The sequence below is a fragment of the Mus caroli genome, chromosome 8, assembly GCF_900094665.2.
Source record: "Mus caroli chromosome 8, CAROLI_EIJ_v1.1, whole genome shotgun sequence".
NCBI lineage: Eukaryota > Metazoa > Chordata > Mammalia > Rodentia > Muridae > Mus > Mus caroli.
Genome location: NC_034577.1, coordinates 100,678,141 through 100,700,375, shown reverse-complemented (window position 1 = coordinate 100,700,375; position 22,235 = coordinate 100,678,141). Strand labels below are relative to the sequence as shown.

The following is a 22,235-nucleotide window of genomic DNA, read 5'->3' as shown; positions in this document are numbered from 1 at the left end:
GGTCTGCAGATTTCGGAAGCGTCTGCTCCCCACTCGAGGCTTCCGGAAGCCTCCTCCTCACGGTTGCACCGAAGGAAGGGTGCGCGACTTCAGAGCAGCGTCCCTTAGGAGGCGCGACAGCGACAAGACAGAAAGTGGGCACGTCCGGCCACGGAGCCTGGCTCCTGGCAGAGCGTACGCGTTCGGCCGTCCAATCAACGTCTAGGGGCGGGCCGGCTGGTGGGGCCTGGGAGATAGGTGGAGCCGAGCCCACATTCTCCAATGGGATGCAGGCAGAGGCGGGCTTAGTGGCAGAAGGAGCATGGCGTGGAGACAGATGAGAGTGAGTCCTGCGCGGGGAGGCCCACTCGTGGTGTGGATAACCGGCAGGGAGGAGGATGAGGCTGGGAAACTGAAAGGCTGGGACCCTTGAAATGTGGCCTGAGCGTGCACAGCTAAGGGCATGCAAAAAGCAAGCGTGTGTGGGCAGAGGCTAGGCTGAGCCTGAGAGATCGCGGGCATTTTTCTTTTTTTAAAATTGAGCTAAGTATCGGGCCTTTGTGAGGGCATGATCGCCTACGCTCCAAGGAGGGATGAAATAAGACATAAGGCCACCCTTCTAGATCAAGTGTGGTCAGAATGGAAGTTCCATGCGAAGAGTTCTTAGTTGTGACCCTGGTCTGGAAAAAGGGCTCAGAGCTTGATGCTTGACTCTTGAGGAATTTCTGCAAGCTCCCGGAGGAGGGAGAATGAATACTTGGTTTGTGTTGCAGGCAAATCTGATCATATCTGCTACTTCCTTGTTTAGTGGACAAATCCCATTTAAAAAAAAAAGTGTAGGCGCGCTTGTACGTGCGTGTGTGAACGTGCAGGTACCCTCTAAGACAAGAGGGTTTTGGATCCCATAGAGTTCCAGTTGTGAGCCGCCTGACATGGGAGCTGGAACCGAACTCAGTTCCTCTGGCAGAGCAGCAAGTGAACTTAAACCAAATCTGTTAGCCAAATGTTGGCTGATACCTCTCTTTTTCTCCTGCTTCATTTAAAGCAGTGTTTTCTTTTTAGTTCCAAGCAGCCGTCTATCCCTCCCCCATGCCTTGGCCCGTCTCATTGGCCTCATCCACCTAGAGATTTCTTCTCCAGCTGCTACCTCCTCTTTAGCTTGTGTCTAACCTTTGAAAGTCAGCTTTTACTTGCTTCCTCAAGATCCTTCCATGATTTATCCCTTCGTGTCACTTGCCATGGCTTTATGTTTACATGGCCATTAGTTTGTCTCGTGGATTGCACTCTCCTGAAGAACAGGTTTGCTTGCCTTTGGTGAAGGATCGAATGAGTGCATTAGCCACGTAGCATCTGGCAGTGACAGTTATCGAAAAGCATATCAAAGCACTTTTGAACTGGGTTGTGGTTCTCTACTTAACAAGACTGAAGCTATGTTTATATTGCAACCGCTTTTATATTATACTCATATGACATTTTAGGCTGGTAACCTTTCTGGGTATAATTTTAAAGTGTAAACAAACACCATGTTCTTACCACAGTATGAAGGAGAAATGAAAACATGCGCTTTAGTATGTAGAAGTCAGAGCACCACTCACCCCTATAGATGGTCAAATGTTTAAGCCTCTCCTTAGAAATGATTGCCACAGGTGTGCACTGGTTTACAAGCAGAGCATCATACTCTCTGGTGAGGCTGTAGAGATGATGACTTATTCTTGGTACTGTTGTGTAAGCTGTACAGTTGTCCTTCAATTACAAGGTGCCATTATTCCTGGAAAGTATTCATGTATATGTAAAATCCCGTGGGAGGTAGTTGGTGTTTGAGATGAACTATATATAGCTTGTCCCTTGGCTCAGATAGTAGGAAGTTTTTGTTAAAACCTACATAAATATCAGTAGCAAAGTTTAAACATCATACAGTATACAGGGAAATTAGTGTGTTGGCTTTAAGCAAGGAAGAATACTGACAGGGCTGATTTTTCTACACCTAGTCTATTAGTATTGTTCCTTCATTAACTAAAATTTTTCCCATATGGCCTCTAGGGGGCAGTACTGCCTGCCTTGAAAATCCCCTGGCAGCCTTGAATAAATTCAGGGCTAGAACCTGTGAGAGCGTGTTAGTACAGCCTCTACAAAGACTGGTGTGTGTGTGTGGGGGGGGGGGGCAGGAAATGAAGGGGTCAGTGTAAGCAGAGAAGGGCTTTCGCTTCGTGTAGATGTTATGTCCTCTTTGTAGGTGTGAAGGGCTAGGAAGGGTGTTGCGTTCCATCCTGATAGGGGTTCCCATGGGCCCTTTCTTTTCCCCCACTAGAAGCGGGCCCTGGATGCAGCCATCATCCTTGGGGGTGGAGGACTTCTCTTCACCTCTTACCTGACAGCCACGGGGGACGACCATTTCTATGCTGAGTACCTGATGCCGGCTCTGCAGAGGCTGCTTGATCCAGAGTCAGCGCACCGGCTAGCTGTTCGAGTCATCTCCCTGGGGCTCCTTCCTCGAGCTACATTTCAGGACTCCAACATGCTGGTAGGTGCCCCTGGATCACCCTGTGTTACATTTAGGTGCCCGGGGGAGGTCACGCACTTCAGCACTTGTATAACATCTCTGCTGCGACTGTGCTTTTGAAAACCAGAGCTACAGGCTCACAAGCAGCTGGAATCTGGAGCCCAGACTGAGAAAGCATCTTTTATTATGTGTTACACCCTGAACATGCAGAACAGCTCTTAGGTATAGGTCTTTAATCCTCACAATTGTTCTCTGAGATAGGTCCTATTCTTGTCTCTATCTGCAGATCAGGAAAACCATTGTGCAGACTAAGTAAGTGACTTGCCCAAAGTCACATAGCTAGTATGTGGCAGGACTGGGATTCAAGCCCATGGAGTCTAACTGCAGTGTCCAACCTTGGCCACTATCCTGCCTTGCTGAGATCCTGGGCCTGAGCAGGGACATCTTCTGGAGTCATTAAACAGCTAATGGGTGCAGGGGGACAGTGTTGGTAGGGAAGGGCTGTCACTTGTAGATATTATGTCATCTGTCTAGGAGGATGTGAAGGCTTGGTAGGGAGGGTGCTAGAACCTGACCTGATGGGTCAGAGTCAGGCCCTGGATGTTGTGTCATTCTCGGGGGGTTGAGGTCTTAAGTCCTAGACAACCACCTGCCCCAGCCACATTCAGCCCCCAGCTCATTCCTCTGGCCCACCTGGACCATTGCTGCAGCGTGGTCAGGTTACTGCAGGGGACTTCAGGGAAAGCACACACCTCCCAACATCTGCAATTCTAAGGGACTTCCTACCAAATGGGAGACAGAAGTGATTTGTTTTTTTCTTTTTTCTTTTTTTTTCTTTTTCTGTTTTTTCCAAGGCAGGGTTTCTCTGTGTAGCCCTGGCTGTCCTGGAACTCACTTTGTAGACCAGGCTGGCCTCGAACTCAGAAATTCGCCTGCCTCTGCCTCCCGAGTGCTGGGATTAAAGGCGTGTGCCACCACACCTGGCTAACAGCAGTGATTTGAACTCGGGAACCCAGCAAAATGCCGGGCAGGCCTCTCTGGGTAAAGTGTCACTGTTGAGAATCTAGGGCCCTTTGCTGCATATGTTTCCTTTCCATCCCTGAGGGTCCTTCTCATCCCACAGCAGACAGTCTCCTGCAGCTGCACAGTTTTACCTCAAACACTAAAGGGGATTTTGTAGGATCAGAAAGACCATTTCTCTCTTAAAGCCTTCCTCACCTCAAACTGAGTTTGACAGCCTTGGAACCAGGGTGAAGGGGGGCCAGAAGGAGGCGAGGACAGGCCTGGGTGACAGGCTGTGACAGAGCCAGTGTGCCTCTTCCACGGTTTCTCTGAATGCCACCTTTTTTCTTTTGAGTTGGGTTCATGTTGTCCAGGTTGGGCTCAAGCTTGTGGGCTCAAATGATTTCTGAGCCTCACTTCCCGAGTGAGTGACTGGGACCATATGGTATGTCCCACTCTATTCCCAGAGGCCCTACACCTCCACAGCAGGGCTGGCTGACCCTCTTAGCCCACCTCTTAGTTCCTTGCTTCTTCCTAACTCCTCAGTTCTCTTTTGAGAGTGGACTCTCCTGGGACGGTGCAGGGGCTTTTGAGACGCTTGGCTGCCCTGGCCTCCTGCTTGACCAGTTTAACCATGGTCTCAGAGAGGCTTGGCGACGCCCAGGCTCAGTCATGCGCCAGGGTTGAGGACAACTACCCTCAAGGAGGGCCCGTTACAGTGGCACCTCCTGCCTCGAGGTTCTGCCGTGCTGTGAGCACACTTAATTTTCCCCATGGTCTTTCTCATCTCCTGCTTTCAGGGCCGTTGTGGCTTCTCCCCTGGAAACAATTCCCTCACCTTTAGGAGCTCACTGCAGCCAGCACCAGCGTCTGCTGATGTCTTCTCTCCAACTCTCTATGGTGCCCATGGGCTGGCTTTTTGGTGGTTGTGGAGGAAGGGTCAACTGGGGCTTGTGTGATAGGCTGGTTATAGGCTTTGCTGCATGGTACCCATTGGTGGCATGACCCAAAGGCTGTCACCAACGACCCCTTCTCCTGCCCAGGTTGAGCAGATAAGAAGCTGCAATTGTACAAGATAGCTCCTGTCTCCTGTTTACTTGTGGTGGGACACTGCCTCTCACCCAGCCTTGAGACCTCATGGTGTTAGACTCCAGCAGGCACCAGAACACCTGCAGAACCCCTCAGAGTGTCCTTCCCCCAGAAGATCCTTATTCTGGGGGACCAGAGATGCTTAGCAAGCTCCAGGGGGATTCTGATATGGGACGCCGGGAACCCTGCTGTGAGACCACTTGGTGTAGCCTTGTGTATCTCTGACTTTGTCTCCTTCCCAGGAAGTGAGAGTCCTGGGCCATAAATTCCGAAATCCAGTAGGGATTGCTGCAGGATTTGACAAGCATGGGGAAGCTGTGGACGGACTCTATAAGCTGGGCTTTGGTTTTGTTGAGGTGGGAAGTGTGACTCCCCAGCCTCAGGAAGGAAACCCCAGGCCCCGAGTATTCCGTCTCCCCGAGGACCAAGCTGTCATTAACAGGTAGGTGGGGCTCAGCATCACAGAGCTATCTTCTCCTCTGCTGGGATCTCTGATGGAAGACCTGCCTTGTGTTTTTCTCATATGACAGAGCAGTGGTTCTCACCCTTCCTAATGCTGCGACCCTCTAATACAGTTCCTCGTGTTCTGGTGACCCCTCTCCCCCAACCATAAAGTTATCTTTCATTGCTATTTCATAACTGTAGTTTTGCTACTGTTATGAATGTGAATATCTGATAGGCAGTTATGGAACCCCTGTGGAAGAGGTTGTGACCACAGGTTGGGAATGCCTGTGCTAGGTGGGTATTCTGTCACTGAATATTCAGGAGTTAGGAAAAAGCAAGGAACTAAAGAGGTAGGTAGAGTGGACTAAGAGGATCAGCCGGCCCTGCTGTGTACCAGGCAGAGATCTCAGCCCAGCTGTGGGACACAGAGGTGATGGTTTTCCCAGGTGCTCTGAGGGTTGGCGCTGCTCATGGAGAGCGGCCTGGGAAGATGAGGGCCAGCAGACTTTACAGTGTGTGCTTAAAACACTGTTGCCCCATTGACTTTGTCTGGTGCTGGCCTATAGAAATATAATGATTGCACGTATAATTTAAAATAATCTAATGACTACATTAAAAACTGGAAAAGGAAGCGAACTCGGTAATATATTTATAATCATTACAATTTAATTATAAACAATTTGTTCTAAAGTCATTTTAACATGCTGCCAATGCAAAAATCATTGGCTAACAATTCTCCTGGTTTTCTTTCTTCTTTCTTTCGGCTTTGGCACTCCCTGGGTTGGCGGGCACATGCTGTCAGCAGCCCTGGTATGCACAGGCCACCCTGGCTTTCAATGAACAGGGTTGTAGTGTTCAAAGTGTATGGCTGCTCTTAGGAGGAGGAGTCCTGCTAGCTGGATAAAGCCTTGCCTTTGTTCTGTGCACTCAGTAAAAGCACAGAGGGAAGGAAGGCCTTTCTACCTTTTGCTAAGGGATTTTTAGAGAGACTCCTTGTGGGGCTTTGGCTGGCGTGTGGCTGTGCTTCCTACTTGTTTCCAGAAACTTCCCTACAAGTCATCGATCTTTCTGTTGCATTACAGGCAGGGACCGATGTCTTTGGGAATGGCCAGGCAACATACATGTGTTTCTGATTGGCCGTTACAGGTGACTTCTGGTCTCAGGGCAGTGGTACTCAGTAGAGTCTTGTGGGACAGGGAGTGGCGAGGGATAGGCGCCTGTGTTCTCTGGCCCTTGTACACTTTACCTTCTTGCTCACGTATGTGATATGTGTTTGGTATGGGCATGCTGAAGGGATGGGTGAGTATTTACTACGTCAGTCAGCAGATCTTCACACCACCATCTATGCTGTTTTCTGGCCATAAGCAATAAAGTGATGTGTCCAGACCCCATTAGTTATCAGTCTCATTGCTGGGACAAAACATCAGTAGAAAGCAGCTTAAAGAAGGGAGGGCTTCTGTGACTCACAGTCTGAGGATACAAGCCGTCCCGGAGGCAGGAGCCTGGGGCAGCGGGTTGCTTTGTGAAAAGCGCTGGTTCCTGAGTCACTTTCTCCTTCCTCAGTTTCGGACGTGAGCCCGTGGGATGGTGGTGCCCATGTTCATGGTGGGACTTCCTGCACCATTAAACCTTCTGGAAACAGTTGCAGACACTCCAGGTGTATTTCCATGGTGATTCTAAATCACATCCAGTTGACAATGAGGAATAACCAGAGGTGACGGCATGGGGTGGTCTCCGAGCCTTTTCTACATTGTCACCCTCTAACCCCACCCCTCTACTGGGTTTATGTGCACCAGGTATGGATTCAACAGCCATGGGCTCTCAGTTGTGGAACACAGGCTACGGGCCAGACAGCAGAAGCAGACCCAGCTCACTACAGGTAAAGTCAGGGGTTGGGGGAGGGTCTTTCTTCCTCTATTTGAAAGAAACATGGGGAAACCATGGGAAGGGCACATGATGCAGCCATAGGGAGAGAGAGAGAGAAAAAAAAAGACCACACAAAGCAACGCAGCCTTCTCCCATTTGGGAATTGTCCAACTTCCACCACAGCCTCAAAGGTCTTAAGTGAATGTCACAGTTCACCAGAAACCGGGTTGTGTCCTAACTTGTGAGCTTGGAGGCGAGCAGAGAGCATGTGTGAGCTAAGATGGGAGCAGGACCTAAGTGCCACCTTCCCACATTCCACCATGATGTCCTTTGGTCCGCTGCATTAACAGTGTGTATTCAGGGAGCGCTAAAGTAGGAAGTAGGGTTGTCACTCTCCAGACATCCTCTGGACTCACGTTCCAAACAGCCTTCACTTTCGATGGCTTTTCATGGGGATGCTCCAGTCTGTTCTCTGTGGTCTACTTTGTTCCCCGAGGTGCATTCTGAGGTGGAAGTCCTGGGTGGCGGCAGCCTGCCCATGGCTCCCCAAGTGTCTTCTCGAATCCACAGAGACTTTTCTCTTTTGCCTCTGAAATATCTTTCAGGAGATCTTAGTTATCATCTGATGTCCTCATAATGTGATGAGGAAGCCGAGGACCTCTGCAGTTATTTGAGGAGCTAAGGGAGAAGGGGCTGAAGTGTTTGGCAGGTTCAGGTGGGGGTTACAGGAAATGACAGTGTTTAAACCCCCCTGGCTTTGATAGAACCAGATCCTGCCAGCTCTGCAGAGCCTTGAAAGTCTTAACATGATGTTCGCGGTTTGTCCTCTTCTGCCTCCTGCCTCGTTTCTTCTTTTTAATACCCGTAGTGCTGTCTGTGCCTGTAGTGCTGTGTGTGCTAGCTTTACTGCCCATTTCCCCATGTCCACCCTTCACCCTCAGTCAGTGCCCTCACATTCACTGGAGTGAGGCCAAGTCCTATGCCCGTGCCCTGCCTGTTGCTGGCAGCTAGCAGCCTCTAGAAGCCCTTTGCTGGTACCATGCCTAGGAACAGGACAGAGGTCGATAGAAGAGACGGTGCTCTGTGAAGAGTACTTCAGCATCCTGTCAGTGTGGACAGGTGACCACGAGTGAAAGGTCTGGTTATCTTAATCCAGTTCACTCATGCTAAAGCTACATGTGATCTTGGCTTGCTGGATGCCAAACCTGAGAAACGTCAAGACCTTGTTTGTATAGATTAGTCAAATCCCTTTCCCAGCCCAGTTAGGAAATAAGTTACACAAATCTTACTTTGAAGATGATGACCAAGAAGGTGAAGGGCTGTGGGAAGGTATCTGCCCTCCCCCCCCCCACCTTCATCTCAATTTTGTTAATTTGGATATTCTCTCTCTTTTAGTTAGTTTGGATAAAGGTTTGTCAGTCCTGTGATTTTTCTCAATGAAACAACTCTTTGTCTCACTGATTCTTTGTATTGCTTTTGTTTGTTTCTATTTCATTGATTTCAACCCTGAGTTTGATTCCTTTTTTTTTTTGTTCTAGAGCTTTCAGGTGTGTTGTTAAGTATGAGAGCTACATTTTTTTTTAATGTAGGCACTTTGTGCTTCTTAGAACACCCTGCATTGTGTCCTATAAGTTTGACTATGTTGTATTTTTTCATTCAATTCTAAGATGCTTTAAATTTTTGTCTTCAGTAGTAAATTCTTCATTTAGTGGAGAGTTGTTGGGTTTCCATGGGTTTGTCGGCTTTCTTTTGTTTTCTGATGTTGCTATCTAGCTTTAATCTAGGGTGGTTATAGGATATAGGGGGTTTAGTGTTCTTGTTAAGAGACTCGCCTTGTGTCAAGTACGTGGTCAGTTTTAGTGAAAGTCCCATGAGTGAAGATGTATTCTTCTGAGCTTGGATGAGGTGCTCTGTAGATATCGGCTAGGTCCATTTGGTTTTATGATATCAGTGAGCTCCAGCATTTTCCTGTTAGCTTTTGTTTGGATGATCTGCCTCTTGGCAAGAGCGTCTCCCACTGTCAGTGTGTGAGGGTCAGTGTGTGATATAAGCTGTAGCAGTGTTTGATTTATGACCTTGGGCGCCCCTGTGTATGATGCACAGGTGTCAGGAACTGCAGTGTTCTCCTGGAGGACCTTTCCTTTGGTGACTATGTAGTGTCCTTCCCTACCTCTCTATTTATTTATTTTAGTTTGAATTATATTTTGTCGCATCTACACCTGCTTGCTTCCTTGGTCCATCTGCTTGGAATATCTTTTTCCATACTTTTACTCTGAGGGGATGTCTATCCTCGATTTTAAAGTATGTTTCTTGGATGCAGCAGAAGGATGGATCCCGCTTCCTTCTTCCTTCCTTTCTTTCTTCCTTCTTCCCTTCCCTTCCCTTCCCTTCCTTTCTAATTTGTTTATTTCAAGTATGTAAGTACACTGTAGCTGTCTTCAGACACACCAGAAGAGGGATTGGATCCTACTTCAGATGGTTGTGAGCCACCATGTGGTTTCTGGGATTTGAACTCAGGACCTTCAGAAGAGCAGTCAGTGCTCTTAACCGCTGAGCCATCCATCTCTCCAGCCCCCCCAGATCCTGTTTCTTAATTCAGTCTGTTAGTCTGTATCTTTTTATTAGGAAATTGAAGCCATTGATGTTGAGCGGTATCAATGGTCAGCGTTTGCTGCCTCCTGTTGTTTTGTGGGTGTGGTGTGGGTTCCCCCCTTCTTTTGATATGCTGGTCTGTTATTGTTTATTCATGTTTTTTTCTCAGGTGTAGTTAACCTCTTCTGGTTGAAGTTTTCCTTCTAGACTCTTCTATAGAGCTGGATTTGTATATAGATTTAAATTTGGATTTATTGTGTAACACCTTTCTTTCTCCATCTATTGCAATTGAAAGTTCTACAGGGTATAATAGTCTGGGTTCGCATCTGTTGTCTCTTAGTTTATAGAACACCCATCCAGGCCCCTCTGGATTTTAGACTCGCTATTGAAGAGTCAGTTGTTATTCTAATAGGACTATCTGCTTGTATATGTTATCAGTCATTTTCTCTTACAGTTTTTGCTATTCTTTCTTTTTTTCTTTACATTTTGTTTTTTGATTATTATGGGTAGCATGGAACTTATTTTCTGGTCCAATCTACTTGCTCCTTTCTTGTACCATGACAGGCAAGGTAAATTTTCTTCTATGATTTTGTTGAGAATATTTTCTGCACCTTTGACCTGGGTCTTCTCTCCTTTTGCTAGCCCTTATTCATTGATTTGGTCTTTTCATGGTGTCCCAGACTTCTTGGCTTTTTTGTGCCTGGTATTTTTTTTTTTTTTTTTTTTTTTTAAGATTTAACATTTGTTTGACTAAAGGTGTCTATCTCCGAGGCCCTGCATTTGTTTGTTTGTTTGAGTCTGGGTCTCATGTAGCTCACGTTGGCTTTGAACTCGTTATCTTGCTGAGGATGGCCTTGAACTCCTGATTTTTGTGCCATATCCCCTAAGAACTGAGGTTACAAGTGCCCACTCTGCCTAGTTTCCTATAGTTCTTCTGTTGTTTCTAGTGTTTAGGCCTTCTAATTTCTCCATTTAAATTTCAAAAGAGGAAAGGCTCAGTGTGCTTGCACACTTGATAACCACACAGCGTTGATAAGCTAGTCATCAGGGCGCTAGCTGCACCCAGCTTGAGTGGTTCGCCATCTCTGTCATCTGGTTCAACAGCTTGAGTGGTTCGCCATCTCTGTCATCTGGTTCAAGAAGGTTCCGATTTGGGGACTTCCAACCTGTACTTAAAGTTTTTCCTGGTAAACCGTGAGGACGAACTTGGTATTTACAGATGGGCTGCCTCTGGGAATAAACCTGGGGAAGAATAAGACTTCGGTGGATGCTGCTGCAGACTATGTAGAGGGTGTTCGCATCCTGGGCCCCTTGGCTGACTACCTGGTGGTAAACGTGTCCAGTCCCAACACTGCTGGCCTGAGGAGCCTACAGGGGAAGACTGAGCTGCGCCGCCTGCTGTCCAAGGTGTGTCATTACACCACTGCATGCTCCTTTCGCCAGCCTAGCCTCCTCATACCTTTTCAGGACCACTAAGGAGAAGCTGTTCTCCACACCTTCCCCAAGCACTCTCTGATCTCTCACATCCCCAGTCCTAGGCAGTAGGCAGTTAACTGCTATAAAACCACAGGTTAGCCAGAGCAGGCATGTCTCTCCTTCGGATAATTGCTGGTGCCTTAGTTGATTGTATGTAAAATACTGATCTGCACTGCTGGGCTGTGCTCTGAGGTCCCTATCTTTGCCTTGCCAACCTAGGTGCTGCAGGAGAGGGACGCCTTGAAGGGACCTCGGAAGCCAGCGGTGCTGGTGAAGATCGCCCCTGACCTCACGGCCCAGGACAAGGAGGACATTGCCAGCGTGGCCAGAGAGGTTTGAGTCAGGGTGGAGCAGGACATGGGCAGCCTCCATTGTCTATTGCCTACTGGGATAACCCAGAGTGTCCTGGTTGGTGACTCCCTTTCTGTGATGTGGAAGGCTGTCTGTCTGTTTGTCATTGTATAGTTCATTTGGTGGCAAACAGTGAGTTTGAAGAGATGTTTAATGAGTCTGTTTCTTGTTCCTGATGTACAGTCACCCAGAAAGGATGTGCTAGCCTTTCTGCTAGTCTCAGCTGGGACTGGAGCTTTGTCTGAGCCCTTCCCCAGCGAGTCTGAGCATCAGGCCTCTGACTAAGGAGGGAAGTGGGCCCTGCAGTCCTGGACTTAAATCCTGGTTCTTCTTCCTACTGCCTGAGGGCCTCAGATATAATTTGATTCTCCCAGACAGCTTGCTCTCAGGGACCAGCTGTGCTTAGGCACTGTGATGGGCTCGGTGTGAGACAGTTCGTTCTGGTAGATGAGGCCCGTGAGAGTCTTGGTTTCGTTGAGGCCCTCAGGCCCATGCCTTAAGGCTGTTTCTCTGTCTCACACCGTAGCTGGGCATCGACGGACTAATCGTCACAAACACCACAGTGAGTCGCCCCATTGGCCTCCAGGGTGCTCTGCGCTCTGAGACAGGGGGACTGAGTGGAAAGCCACTCCGAGATCTGTCGACCCAGACGATCCGGGAGATGTACGCCCTCACCCAAGGCAAGGCGGCTTCGGATATGTGTGGAGCCCAGGTTCTTCCCGGGTCCTCTGTGTTTGCTGGGGCTGGGGGCTGAGGCCCGACGGAGACCTGAGTCCTTACACCTTCCTTCCTGGTGTTGCTGTGTACTCTCTGCAGGCAGGATTCCCATCATCGGGGTTGGTGGTGTGAGCAGCGGACAGGATGCCTTGGAGAAGATCCAGGCAGGGGCCTCCCTGGTGCAGCTGTACACGGCCCTCACCTTCCTGGGGCCACCAGTCGTGGCCAGGGTCAAGCGTGAGCTGGAGGCACTTCTAAAGTAAGTGGGACTGGATGCAGCTTGAGACAGGGAAGTTAGTCAGAGAGGTTAAATTAGAAAGTGACACTTGTCGTCGGTCTGTTGTGCATCCCCCAAAGGGCTGGAGGGAAACTCTGATGGCAGGGTGGGAAGATTTTCTTTGCTGGACCTTTGACCAAGGACCGACAGTGCCGAGAGAATTCAGAATGAGTCTGAGGCAGTCCTGGTTACCAGGCAAGGCTTGCCACTTTCTCGGGTCCCGGGGGATGGTGGAGTCCTAGCAGAACAAAGCAGGTAATGAATTTACAACGACTCAGGGTCTGGGAGCTGCAGGATATAAAGTTACCTCCCTTCCTGCACAGAAGGCCTGTGTGGACGTTTGTGCAGCTGCCTGGGTGAGGGGAGAGTAGAGGTCCCAGGGTGCGTTGGGTGTGGGACAGTGTAATAAGCAGTGTCCTCACGGAGAGCATGGGCTCCTTGCAGTAACAGGCTGCTGCTTTTCTTTCCAGAGAACGGGGTTTTAACACAGTGACAGACGCCATTGGAGCAGATCACCGCAGGTGACGGTACCAGCCCGAAGCCCCACCCAAAAGGTGACTACCAACTCAAGCAAGCTGCGTGACTGCGTCGTGAGAGGGAGAGCTGTCTCAAAGCATGTCCCTTGAACTGTGGCCTCAATGGACTGCACAAGCCAGTCGTGGGCATCACTAGCTGGTGAAGGAATTCTCTAGTCACCTGAGGAGATCATACATCCCACTGTCTCTAGATCTGAATCTCACTGATTAAATGATTAATTGAATCCTAAATCTCTAGATCTGGTGGCTCAGGATCATAAAGACACTGGCTTCCTGGGAGGAAAAAGCATGGAGAAAATAAAGCCATTTAAACCTGTTTTAAATCCCATCCCTTCTTGGGGGCCGAGTCTCTGCCCTGAGCCTCCGCTCCTGGTCTGTAGGGGCTCCCCAGGACTCTGCCTTTCAGCTGACCTTGGCTTATTTTACATTTCTGACTTTGAGACTACTTCAAATGTAGTCAAAAGTTGCAGGGATGTGTGTCCTTCATTCTGATCCACCAGGGGTCACTTTGTCAAGTGGCTTTTATCCCTCTCTTTCTCTGCAAATAAACACATATGCATAGAACAATGCTAGAATATTATTGTTATTGCTTAAACATTTTTCTTTTCTTTCGAGACAGGGTTTCTTTGTGTAACAACCTTGGCCGTCCTGGAACTTGCTTTGTAGACCAGGCTGACCAGGCTGACCTGGCGCTTACTGCAGCGTGTGCCACCACGCCCAGCAACTGGCTGAAGCCTCTCAAAGACAATGTCACCACGGCTCTCTCTCCCCATGAGTGCCTCGGCACGCTTCTCAAACACACTTTACTGCCTACATTTCAGAATCACCGTGTCTTTTTTAAAAAATTTATTTATTTTATTTATATGGATACACAGACGCTATCTTCAGACACACCAGAAGAGGGCTCAGATCCCATTACAGGTGGTTGTGAGCCACCATGTGGTTGCTGGGATTTGAACTCAGGACCTTCAGAAGAGCAGTCAGTGCTCTTAACCCCTGAGCCATCTCTCCAGCCCCCAATCACTGTGTCTTAGTTAGGGTTTTACTGCTGTGATAAAACCCTATTACCAGAAGCAACTGGGAAGGACAGGGTTTATTTGATCTCAGAGTCCTGGGTCCACCCCATCACTAAGAGGAGTCAGGGCAGGGTCTCAAGCAGGACAGGGATTGATGCTCAGGCCATCCATGGAGGGGTGCTGTCTGCTTGCTTGCTCGTGGCTCCCTCAGACCCAAGACAACTTGCCCAAGGGCAGCACCACCCACAGTGATCAGGGCCCTCCCATATCAATCGTCAGTCAAGAAAGTGCATCGCAGGCTTACCCACAGGTCAATCTGGTGGGGGATTTTGCTCAATGAGGGTCCCTCAGCTGATAATTCTAGCCTGCGTCAAGTTGACCTAAAAACTTGCCGGCACATGATGCGTTATTTTCGAAGATTAAAACACACAGTATTCTCAAATTTGTCCAAGTTCCTCTTTTACTCAAACCTCACTCTGCAGAAGTGATCTCCATTAGCAGAATGTCCCCAGTGCACAGAAGCATCCACAGATGTGTCCACTGTGCTGTGGATAGTCTGCACTTACAGTTGTTCAGCCTTTCATCCAGGGACAGGACGGTCTGTAGTGCCTTCACTGTTGTCAGATGGCGATGTTGCCTCCTGTGAGTCTGGCTGTCTGCCAGTAAGATGTACGCAGCCAGTGCTCTTCTGTGATCGCTTGATGATTTCCAGTATTCAATGTCTCCTAGAGCTGCAGTGGACACCCTTGTCCAGGCTCCCAGGCCCTGCTTGGGAGTTAAGTGGAGCTGGTGCTGAGGGCTGGTCGTGTCTGGTCAGCCCTGGTGAGTCACACTTGGAGAGAGTCAGATGGCTCAGCCATTGATATCCATGATGATCTGCTTCTGAGGTGGGTTCTGTGCCCAGTACTTCTTTGTCCAGTTGCCCATGAAGACCTGAACAGGAGAACATGCCAACCACATAGAAAAGTGGGAGGAGGCAGACAGGCTGTGTAGCAGTCTGGGTATCTAATCTGGAGAGCTCAGTGGATCACTGGTGGTGACATTGTGGGCCTCATGACAGGGCTATCAAGTGTGGGCTCTTTGAGCTGTGTTCTGAGTGGAGAGGGTGGTCAGCCAGAGAAGCTCTGCTGGAAGAGGACCCTGCCGTCTAGCTCTGGGCCTTCTGCCCAGCCTTCTGACTTGGTTAGAGAAGGCTGAACTCTTCACACCTGATGGGGCATCTCCATGTTGTACAATATGAGCTGGTGGAGCTAAGATCACTGCAACTGGCGTATTTTAGGTTTCCAGTCTAGGTCCACCCGAAAGGGCGCTAATGGGTACATCTGAAGGGCTCACCCAGCTGGGGCAGGAGGTCCCCAGCTGACTCACTGTGTCACCGAGGTGGGGGGAGTGACATTATGCTGGCCTGGGAAGAGTTAATTCAGGTCACTGCAGCTCAGTTCCTCCATCAGGACTGCTTTGGATTAAAGATACCTGAGCAACTTTTAAAAGATACCCACAACGTGCCAGGCTAAAGTTATGTTCTTATCAGCTATGGACAGCTGTACAGTTTGTGTGCCTCAGTTTCCAAATGTGTAAAAAGGGGGTAAGGACAGTACCTATCTCAAATGGACTATTGTAGAATCCTTAGAACATCACTTGTTACATCCCAAACCAAGGAACTTTAGCTGCTATTTCTAATATTATTCACCATAAAAGTCTTGTATTAGTATGCCAGGGGAAGAGGGAGCAAGGCTTTTGGGGGATTAAATAACTTTTCAAGGCTGGGTGGTGGTGGCGCACGCCTTTAATCCCAGCACTTGGGAGGCAGAGGCAGGTGGATTTCTGAGTTCAAGGCCAGCCTGGTCTACAAAGTGAGTTCCAGGACAGCCAGGGCTACACAGAGAAACCCTGTCTTGAAAAACAAAAACAAGGCCGGGCGTGGTGGCGCACGCCTTTAATCCCAGCACTTGGGAGGCAGAGGCAGGNGGATTTCTGAGTTCGAGGCCAGCCTGGTCTACAAAGTGAGTTCCAGGACAGCCAAGGCTATACAGAAAAACCCTGTCTCGAAAAACCAAAAAAAAAAAAGAAAAACAAAAACAAAACCAACCAAACAACTTCTCAAAGCACAAGTCCAGAAGAGGCAGGCCCCAGGTTAAAAGCGGGACAACCAGAGCTGACCCTTGGAGCCTATGTTAAGAATCCAGCCGGGTGTCGTATGTGCACTGGTGCTCCTGGAGCTGAGGCAGCAGGGACAAGCAGGTCCCCCGGGGCTCACTGACCACCCAGCTTAGCCTCCTGGAGAGTTCCAGGTCAGTGTGAGGCTGCCTGAAAATAAGAAAAGCAGATAGTGTCCGAGGAACAACATCCAAAGCTGTCCTCTGGCCTCGCATACATTCAAAGAACATGAGCACACATGCGCACTTGAGAGAAGCACTTCCAACCAAGTCTTCTTACTTAAAACTTATTTTTGTTTTTTGCAGTACTTGGGAATCACTCCCAGGGCCTTGAGCATGCTAGGCAAGTGTTCTGCTACTAAGTTACAAGCCTGGTTCTACCACTGCTTAAAAACAAACAACGGAAAGGTACTTCCTCGTCTGATGGGGGAGGCGGTGCTGGCCTCCAGCAGGAGCTTCCTTCAAAGCCTGTTGGTGGCTTTACAATATTGTGTCTGGTTTCTCCAGAGTGGCAGTCTACAAGAGAGCAGACCAAGGTTTTGGGTACCTTATATATAACCCAGGGTTGGAAGTTAAACCGTTACTAAGCCACATTCACTGCAGGGTTGGCAGTTTTAGCCCTAAATAATAGTATGCATAATTAAATATGAAGGACAGATATACTTTTAGCATAGGTCTGTGATACTACATGCAGAATGTATTATTGGAAAGTTCATGGTTCTTTATCTGGAATTCTCATTTAACTGGGCATCCCATATTCTACCTGGCAGTTGTAGTTAACATCAAGCCACTTAATCTAAACCCACCGTTCAAGGGAGGGGGTTAGTTACCATAAGCACATAAGTTCTTGTCTAGCCAAGGCTGACTTAACACTTTTTATGAAGCCCAGGCTGACACTGAAGTTACATCCTCCTACTTACCCCTCAAGGACTGAGGTGACAGTCATGTGACACCACACCCAGCTCTAGGTTCTACTGGTGAGACGGACATTAAAAAGTGGGTGGTTGGGGCTGGTGAGATGGCTCAGCGGATAAGAACACTGCTCTTCCGAAGGTCCTGAGTTCAAGTCCCAGCAACCACATGATGGCTCACAACCACCCGTAATGAGATCTGACGCCCTCTTCTGGTGCGTCTGAAGACAGCTACAGTGTGCTTATGTATAATAATAAATAAGTCTTTGGGCCGGAGCAAGCAGGCACTGAGTGAGCGGGGTCGACTAGAGTGAGCAGGTTGACTGGAGCGAGCACAGGTCCTAAATTCAATTCCCAACAATCACATGGAGGCTTATAACCATCTGCACAGCTACAGTGTGTACTCATATACATAAAATAAATAAACCTTTTTTTAAAAAGTTGGTGGTTTTCCTCATTGTCCTCATTACCATATTTGTTAGCACAGACAATGAGTATTGTTTTTTGTTTGTTTGTTTGTTTGTTTTGGTTTTTCGAGACAGGGTTTCTCTGTGTAGTCGTGACTGTCCTGGAACTCACTCTGTAGCCCAGGCTGGCCTCGAACTCAGAAATCCGCCTGCCTCTGCCTCCCGAGTGCTGGGATTAAAGGCGTGCGCCACCACGCCCGGCTTGACAATGATTATTGTAACATTTTCCTACATAGGTACATGCATGTACTTTCTAGAAGTAGGTCAGGCTGCCCACAAACTCAGTAGGCAGCCGAGGATGGCCTCAATCTTCTGATTGTCCTGCTTCCATCTCCTGAGATTGTAATGTGCACCATCATACTCCAGGGATTCAGCACGGGGCCCCTGGCGCACTAGGCAAGCACTCTGCAAACACAGCCCAGCCTCCCTGTGTACTGTTACACCTTCCTTAGCGCCCTCTCTCCCTGCCTTATTTCCCTTCCTTTTATCTGCCAAATGCCCCCACTCCAAGCAGTCTCACTGAGACAAGCAGCGTCACCTTCCTTGTCATCTTGTACACTGACAGTTACACATGATCTCCTAACAGCCCTCTTAGGCAGATGGTCATTCCTACTGTCCCGATGGGTGTAAACTGACTGTTCTACAGTGACATGGGCAGAAGTGATGGGAGACGACGTCTAATTCTCCAAGTCCAGTGGACGATCCACTCTACTACACATGAGTGTCCTGGGCAACCACAGACTGGTGAGATGTCTTACATTCATGATGCCATTCTAACAGGTGACAGGCCCCTCCCACTTCTGAGTAGGGGTGCAGCTTCTTGGGGAATCTGAGGTCCCGGGTGCAATGTTCTCTCTCACACCCAGCAGCCTTGAGGCGCGCCATGGATAGGAACGTAGGGATCCAACTCACTGCCCCTTGCCTTGCCGGAGCCCCTGCCTTCACCAGGAGCCTCTCCGCCTCACATGAGAGAGCCTGGGGGCAGCCAAAACAAATGTAGACTGACTGCCCCTGCTTAGTAAGAAATGTTAAACATGCAGGAGATCTAAACAGGATGATACCCATAGTCTCTGATCTAGACGTGGGAATTCTGTCTTTTATTGTGTGTGTTTGCTCTGTCAGTCTTTAAACCTCTTTATATACTGTGTTTTGATTTCTTTCACTCTTTTTTTTTTAAAAAAAGATTTTCTTATGTATGTGAGTACACTGTCACTCTCAGACAACACACCAGAAGAGGGCTTCAGATCTCATTTCAGATAGTCGTGAGCCACCATGTGGTTGCTGGAAATTGAACTCAGGACCTCAAAGGGAGCAGCCAGTGTTCTTAACGGCTGAGCCAAATTCTCTGGCCCTTTGATTTATTTCTAAGCACTTAGTAACTTGAACTATTTAATAGTTATTTAAGATAAGTGCATCGAAGAAGATGAACATTCTCTCATGTGCAAGCATATTCAGGGGCCACCTACTGGCCCACACTCCTTCCCCAGCTCGCTAGTCTCCTTTAGTCTAGAATAGTAACCCCCGGAGAGAGGCTACCTGTCCTGTAGTCAGTTTGACATTCTGGATTCCTGGATTGAAGACTCATTTCCTGATCTTTGAGCTATCTGAGTTTGGTCATATGACCCTTCTATCCAGTGGGAAGGCACTGGGTCGTCTTTCAGGGAGGTCTCCTGCTAAAACCTTAGCGTGGTGGCCGGAGCTCTGGCATCTACTTTAGCCTTGGGGATCAGGGTCATCCTCAAGAGACGACAGTGACAGTGGCAGGGCAGAAAGAGCTTCACGGAACTGTCAGTAGGAGCGCTGTCTCCTCCCTTGCCTCTACTGCTGTGTGGTAAACTATTTTCTTTCACCCGCAGCCAAACTTAACCCCGAGTAGTAAGGAGAGGAGTTGAGGTCTCTCCTAACCGTGGACTGGCCTGGAAGAGATGCTATTTGCTTTCTGCTGAGAGGTGCTTCAGGCTCCTTTCCCCCCAGGTATGGATCTTGCTCAGTGCACCAGAGAATTCAGTGGGAGCCGAGGGACCACTGACCTCCTAGTCTTGACTTCTATTGTGTCGAGTGAGTCTTGGCAGTCAGGTGACATTCCTGTAAGAACCTTGTGGCTAGATAGGTGGGAAATAAAGCCACTGCACCTGGACCAGGGTACTTGGCTGAGAGGTGTTTGTGCAGGAGGAGCTTAGTGACCTGATGTGGCATCCAGCAGGGCTGTGAAAGACAGGGAAATGACACACACACAAAAGCAACCTTTCGGCAGGGTTGAGAAGGACCTGGGAACGGACAGCAGGGTCAGCTCTCAGGAAGGGCAGGACCTTCAGGAGTGGGAGGGAACTCAGCCACTCACATTCCTCAAATGACTAGGAGGGGGGTTGTGGGTGTGGAAAATCCCAGCTGGAGAGTACCCTACAGGAAATTCAAAAGGGGACAGAGGTCTTGTCGACCTGTTGGCTTGGGTCCAGGAGTGAGGCTGTTCAAAGGACCAGAACTGGCTCTACCTGCTCCAGTCAGTGTCACCAAGCAGTGCCCTGGCCCTGGCAATTTCAGTTACTCTGGATGTGGAGTCTGGTTTTTGTTATTGTTCTTTCTTCTTTTCCTCCTCTTCCTCTTCCTCTTCCTCTTCCTCCTCTTCCTCCTCCTCCTCCTCCTCTTTTTGGTTTTTCTGTGTGTAGCCCTGGCTGTTCTGGAACTTGCTCTGTAGACCAAGATGGCCTCAAACTCACAGAGATCTGTCTGCCATGTGCTGGTGTTTAAAGGTGTGTGCCATCACAAATGAACCTTTCATTTCTTTTCTCTTTAGTTTTTGTTTTTTTGAGACAGGATCTCACTTAGGTGCCCTGAAACTATGTAGACCAGACTAGTCCTGAACTTAGAGATCTGCCTGCCTCTGCCTCCCTTTAGTCTGATTTTTTATTAATATTTATTTATTTATTTATTTATTTATTTATTTATTTATTTATGGTGCTGGAGAGATGGCTCAGCGGTTAAGAGCACTGGCTGCTCTTCCAGAGGTCCTGAATTCAAATCCCAGCATGGTGGCTCATAACCATCTGTAAAGGGATCTGGTGTTTCTGAAGAAGCTACAGTGTACTAATACAAATAAAATAAATACATTTAAAAAAATGTATTTATTTTATGTAAGTATGCTGTAGCTGTCTTCAGACACACCAGAAGAGGGCGTCAGGTTGTGAGCCACCATGTGGTTGCTGGGATTTGAACTCAGGACCTTCAGAAGATCAGTCAGTGCTCTTAACCGTTGAGCCATCTTTCCAGCCCTTTAGTCTGATTTTTAACGGTCTGGGGGTGGATCCTGAGTCTTAGAACCCAAAATATATCAGGCTGGTGAGATCAGCATTTCAATTTTATGTGAGTCTCTAACCACTGAAAATAAACACAAATGTGTCCATAAATGGAGTTGAGCTGTGCTCTGACCTTCTTCCCTGCTTGTTAAGACCCTGCTTCTCAGTGGCTGGGCTCTGTGTTGGGGATGGAGATAACCATGCTTTGCTGCTCTTAGTCTCTGGGAAGTCACACTCGAATGGGGGTGGGGGTGGGGGCAATGAGTCCTATGGATTATACCCCATGGCAGAAGACAGAGCCTGAATTCTACCATGGGACGGGAGTCACTTCTGGGTTGCCAGGTATCTGTGGTGCCTGACTCCACGCTCAAGTCAAAAGCTCAATTCTATTTTAATTCCACCCCTGCTAGAGATAGATGTCAAGGGATTGGGCTGGGTGGCTCCTCCCAGGATCTGGTTGGTCCTCAGAGATTCTGTTGCCTGAATGCAATGAGGCCATTTCATTGAGCTATTGCCTAATAATGTACTTCCAGCTATGGTCTACATGTTCTGTGCTAACATGTCACTGCCTTTTTGCCAGTGTCCTTGGATGTCTCTGGAGGTCAGGGTTGAGAAGCCCCAGCTGGGACAGAGCCTCACTTTCTGAAAAGTGTTGGCTTTCCCAGCTTTGGGGACAAGGGGGACAGTGTCTTAAGATCTTCTTTCTACTTTGTTGGGTGTCCCTGCCATGTTCACAGTTTTAATCTGACATACAGATTTTCTCAAGACCCCCATAGCTCCTGAGAGATGATGTCAGCCTGGCCAGTGTTGTTCTGGGTAAACCATGCCTTAACCCAGGCAGGATTAAAGGGTTTGCTGACTCTGTGACTCTGGTGGGAACTGGGGGCAATGGTGTGAAGGACCCCTAATCCAGAGAAGGTCAGCATATAGATCAGGACCCCTGGGGCTTGGCCTCTATCTTGGACCTGTCTCCCTGTTTACTATTTCTTACTAACTTTGTTACTTTGAGCAAATTCCTAGTCCTGGGTCTCAGTTACAAAGACAGGCTTGTTAAATGATGAGAGAACCTCCTGCTTCAGTGATGTTGAAGAATCCAACCAGTAGGTGCTCAGAATCCTTACAGAAAAGTAAGGTCCAGGGTAAGGACCCTCACATGTGGCCTGCCATTTCTGTGTGATGACTGACTTTCCTGTGAAGAGGCTTGCTTGGTAGGGTGGTTCTGGAAGGAGCAGCCCTTCAGTAGTGTAGGTAGAGAGCAGGTAGCACTTGGTCATGTTTTGCATAATTTCTGCTCCCTCTGTAAACATCGAGGGCAGAGGTTCTGTTTACCCTCCATTTAGTTCAGCAAACAGACCGGAGTTGTGTGCTGGCATTGCTGGAGACACTGAGGGCAGAGAATAAGCAAATGCCAACATGTTCATGCGTGGCATGGGCTGAGAACCCCATGTTTTCCTGGGGTACACATGGCTTTCCAGCAGATCAAAAGAGGAGTGCAGGGACCCAGAGCATGTTGCTCAAAATTGCAACGTGCCTCAGTAAACAAATTAAAGAGGCGCTCCCGTT

The 22,235-nt window shown here is 48.6% G+C and overlaps 1 protein-coding gene across 2 annotated transcripts; it reads left to right on the top strand.

Moving 5' to 3' along the window:
- Nucleotides 1-13,489, top strand: Dhodh (dihydroorotate dehydrogenase (quinone)). 2 transcript variants are annotated; one of them, XM_021170105.2, is made up of 10 exons: nucleotides 1-322; nucleotides 2,288-2,500; nucleotides 4,813-5,012; nucleotides 6,811-6,893; nucleotides 10,692-10,879; nucleotides 11,168-11,281; nucleotides 11,826-11,979; nucleotides 12,116-12,275; nucleotides 12,764-12,847; nucleotides 13,449-13,489. In XM_021170105.2, the coding sequence occupies exons 1-9, from the start codon at nucleotides 302-304 to the stop codon at nucleotides 12,816-12,818; spliced, it is 1,188 nt and encodes a 395-aa protein (XP_021025764.1). In that variant the 5' UTR covers nucleotides 1-301; the 3' UTR covers nucleotides 12,819-12,847; nucleotides 13,449-13,489. The 2 variants fall into 2 exon arrangements, with proteins under 2 accessions (XP_021025764.1, XP_021025763.1); XM_021170104.1 differs by lacking the exon at nucleotides 13,449-13,489 and having other exon boundaries at nucleotides 12,764-13,396.
- The last annotated feature ends 8,746 nt before the right edge of the window (nucleotides 13,490-22,235 follow it).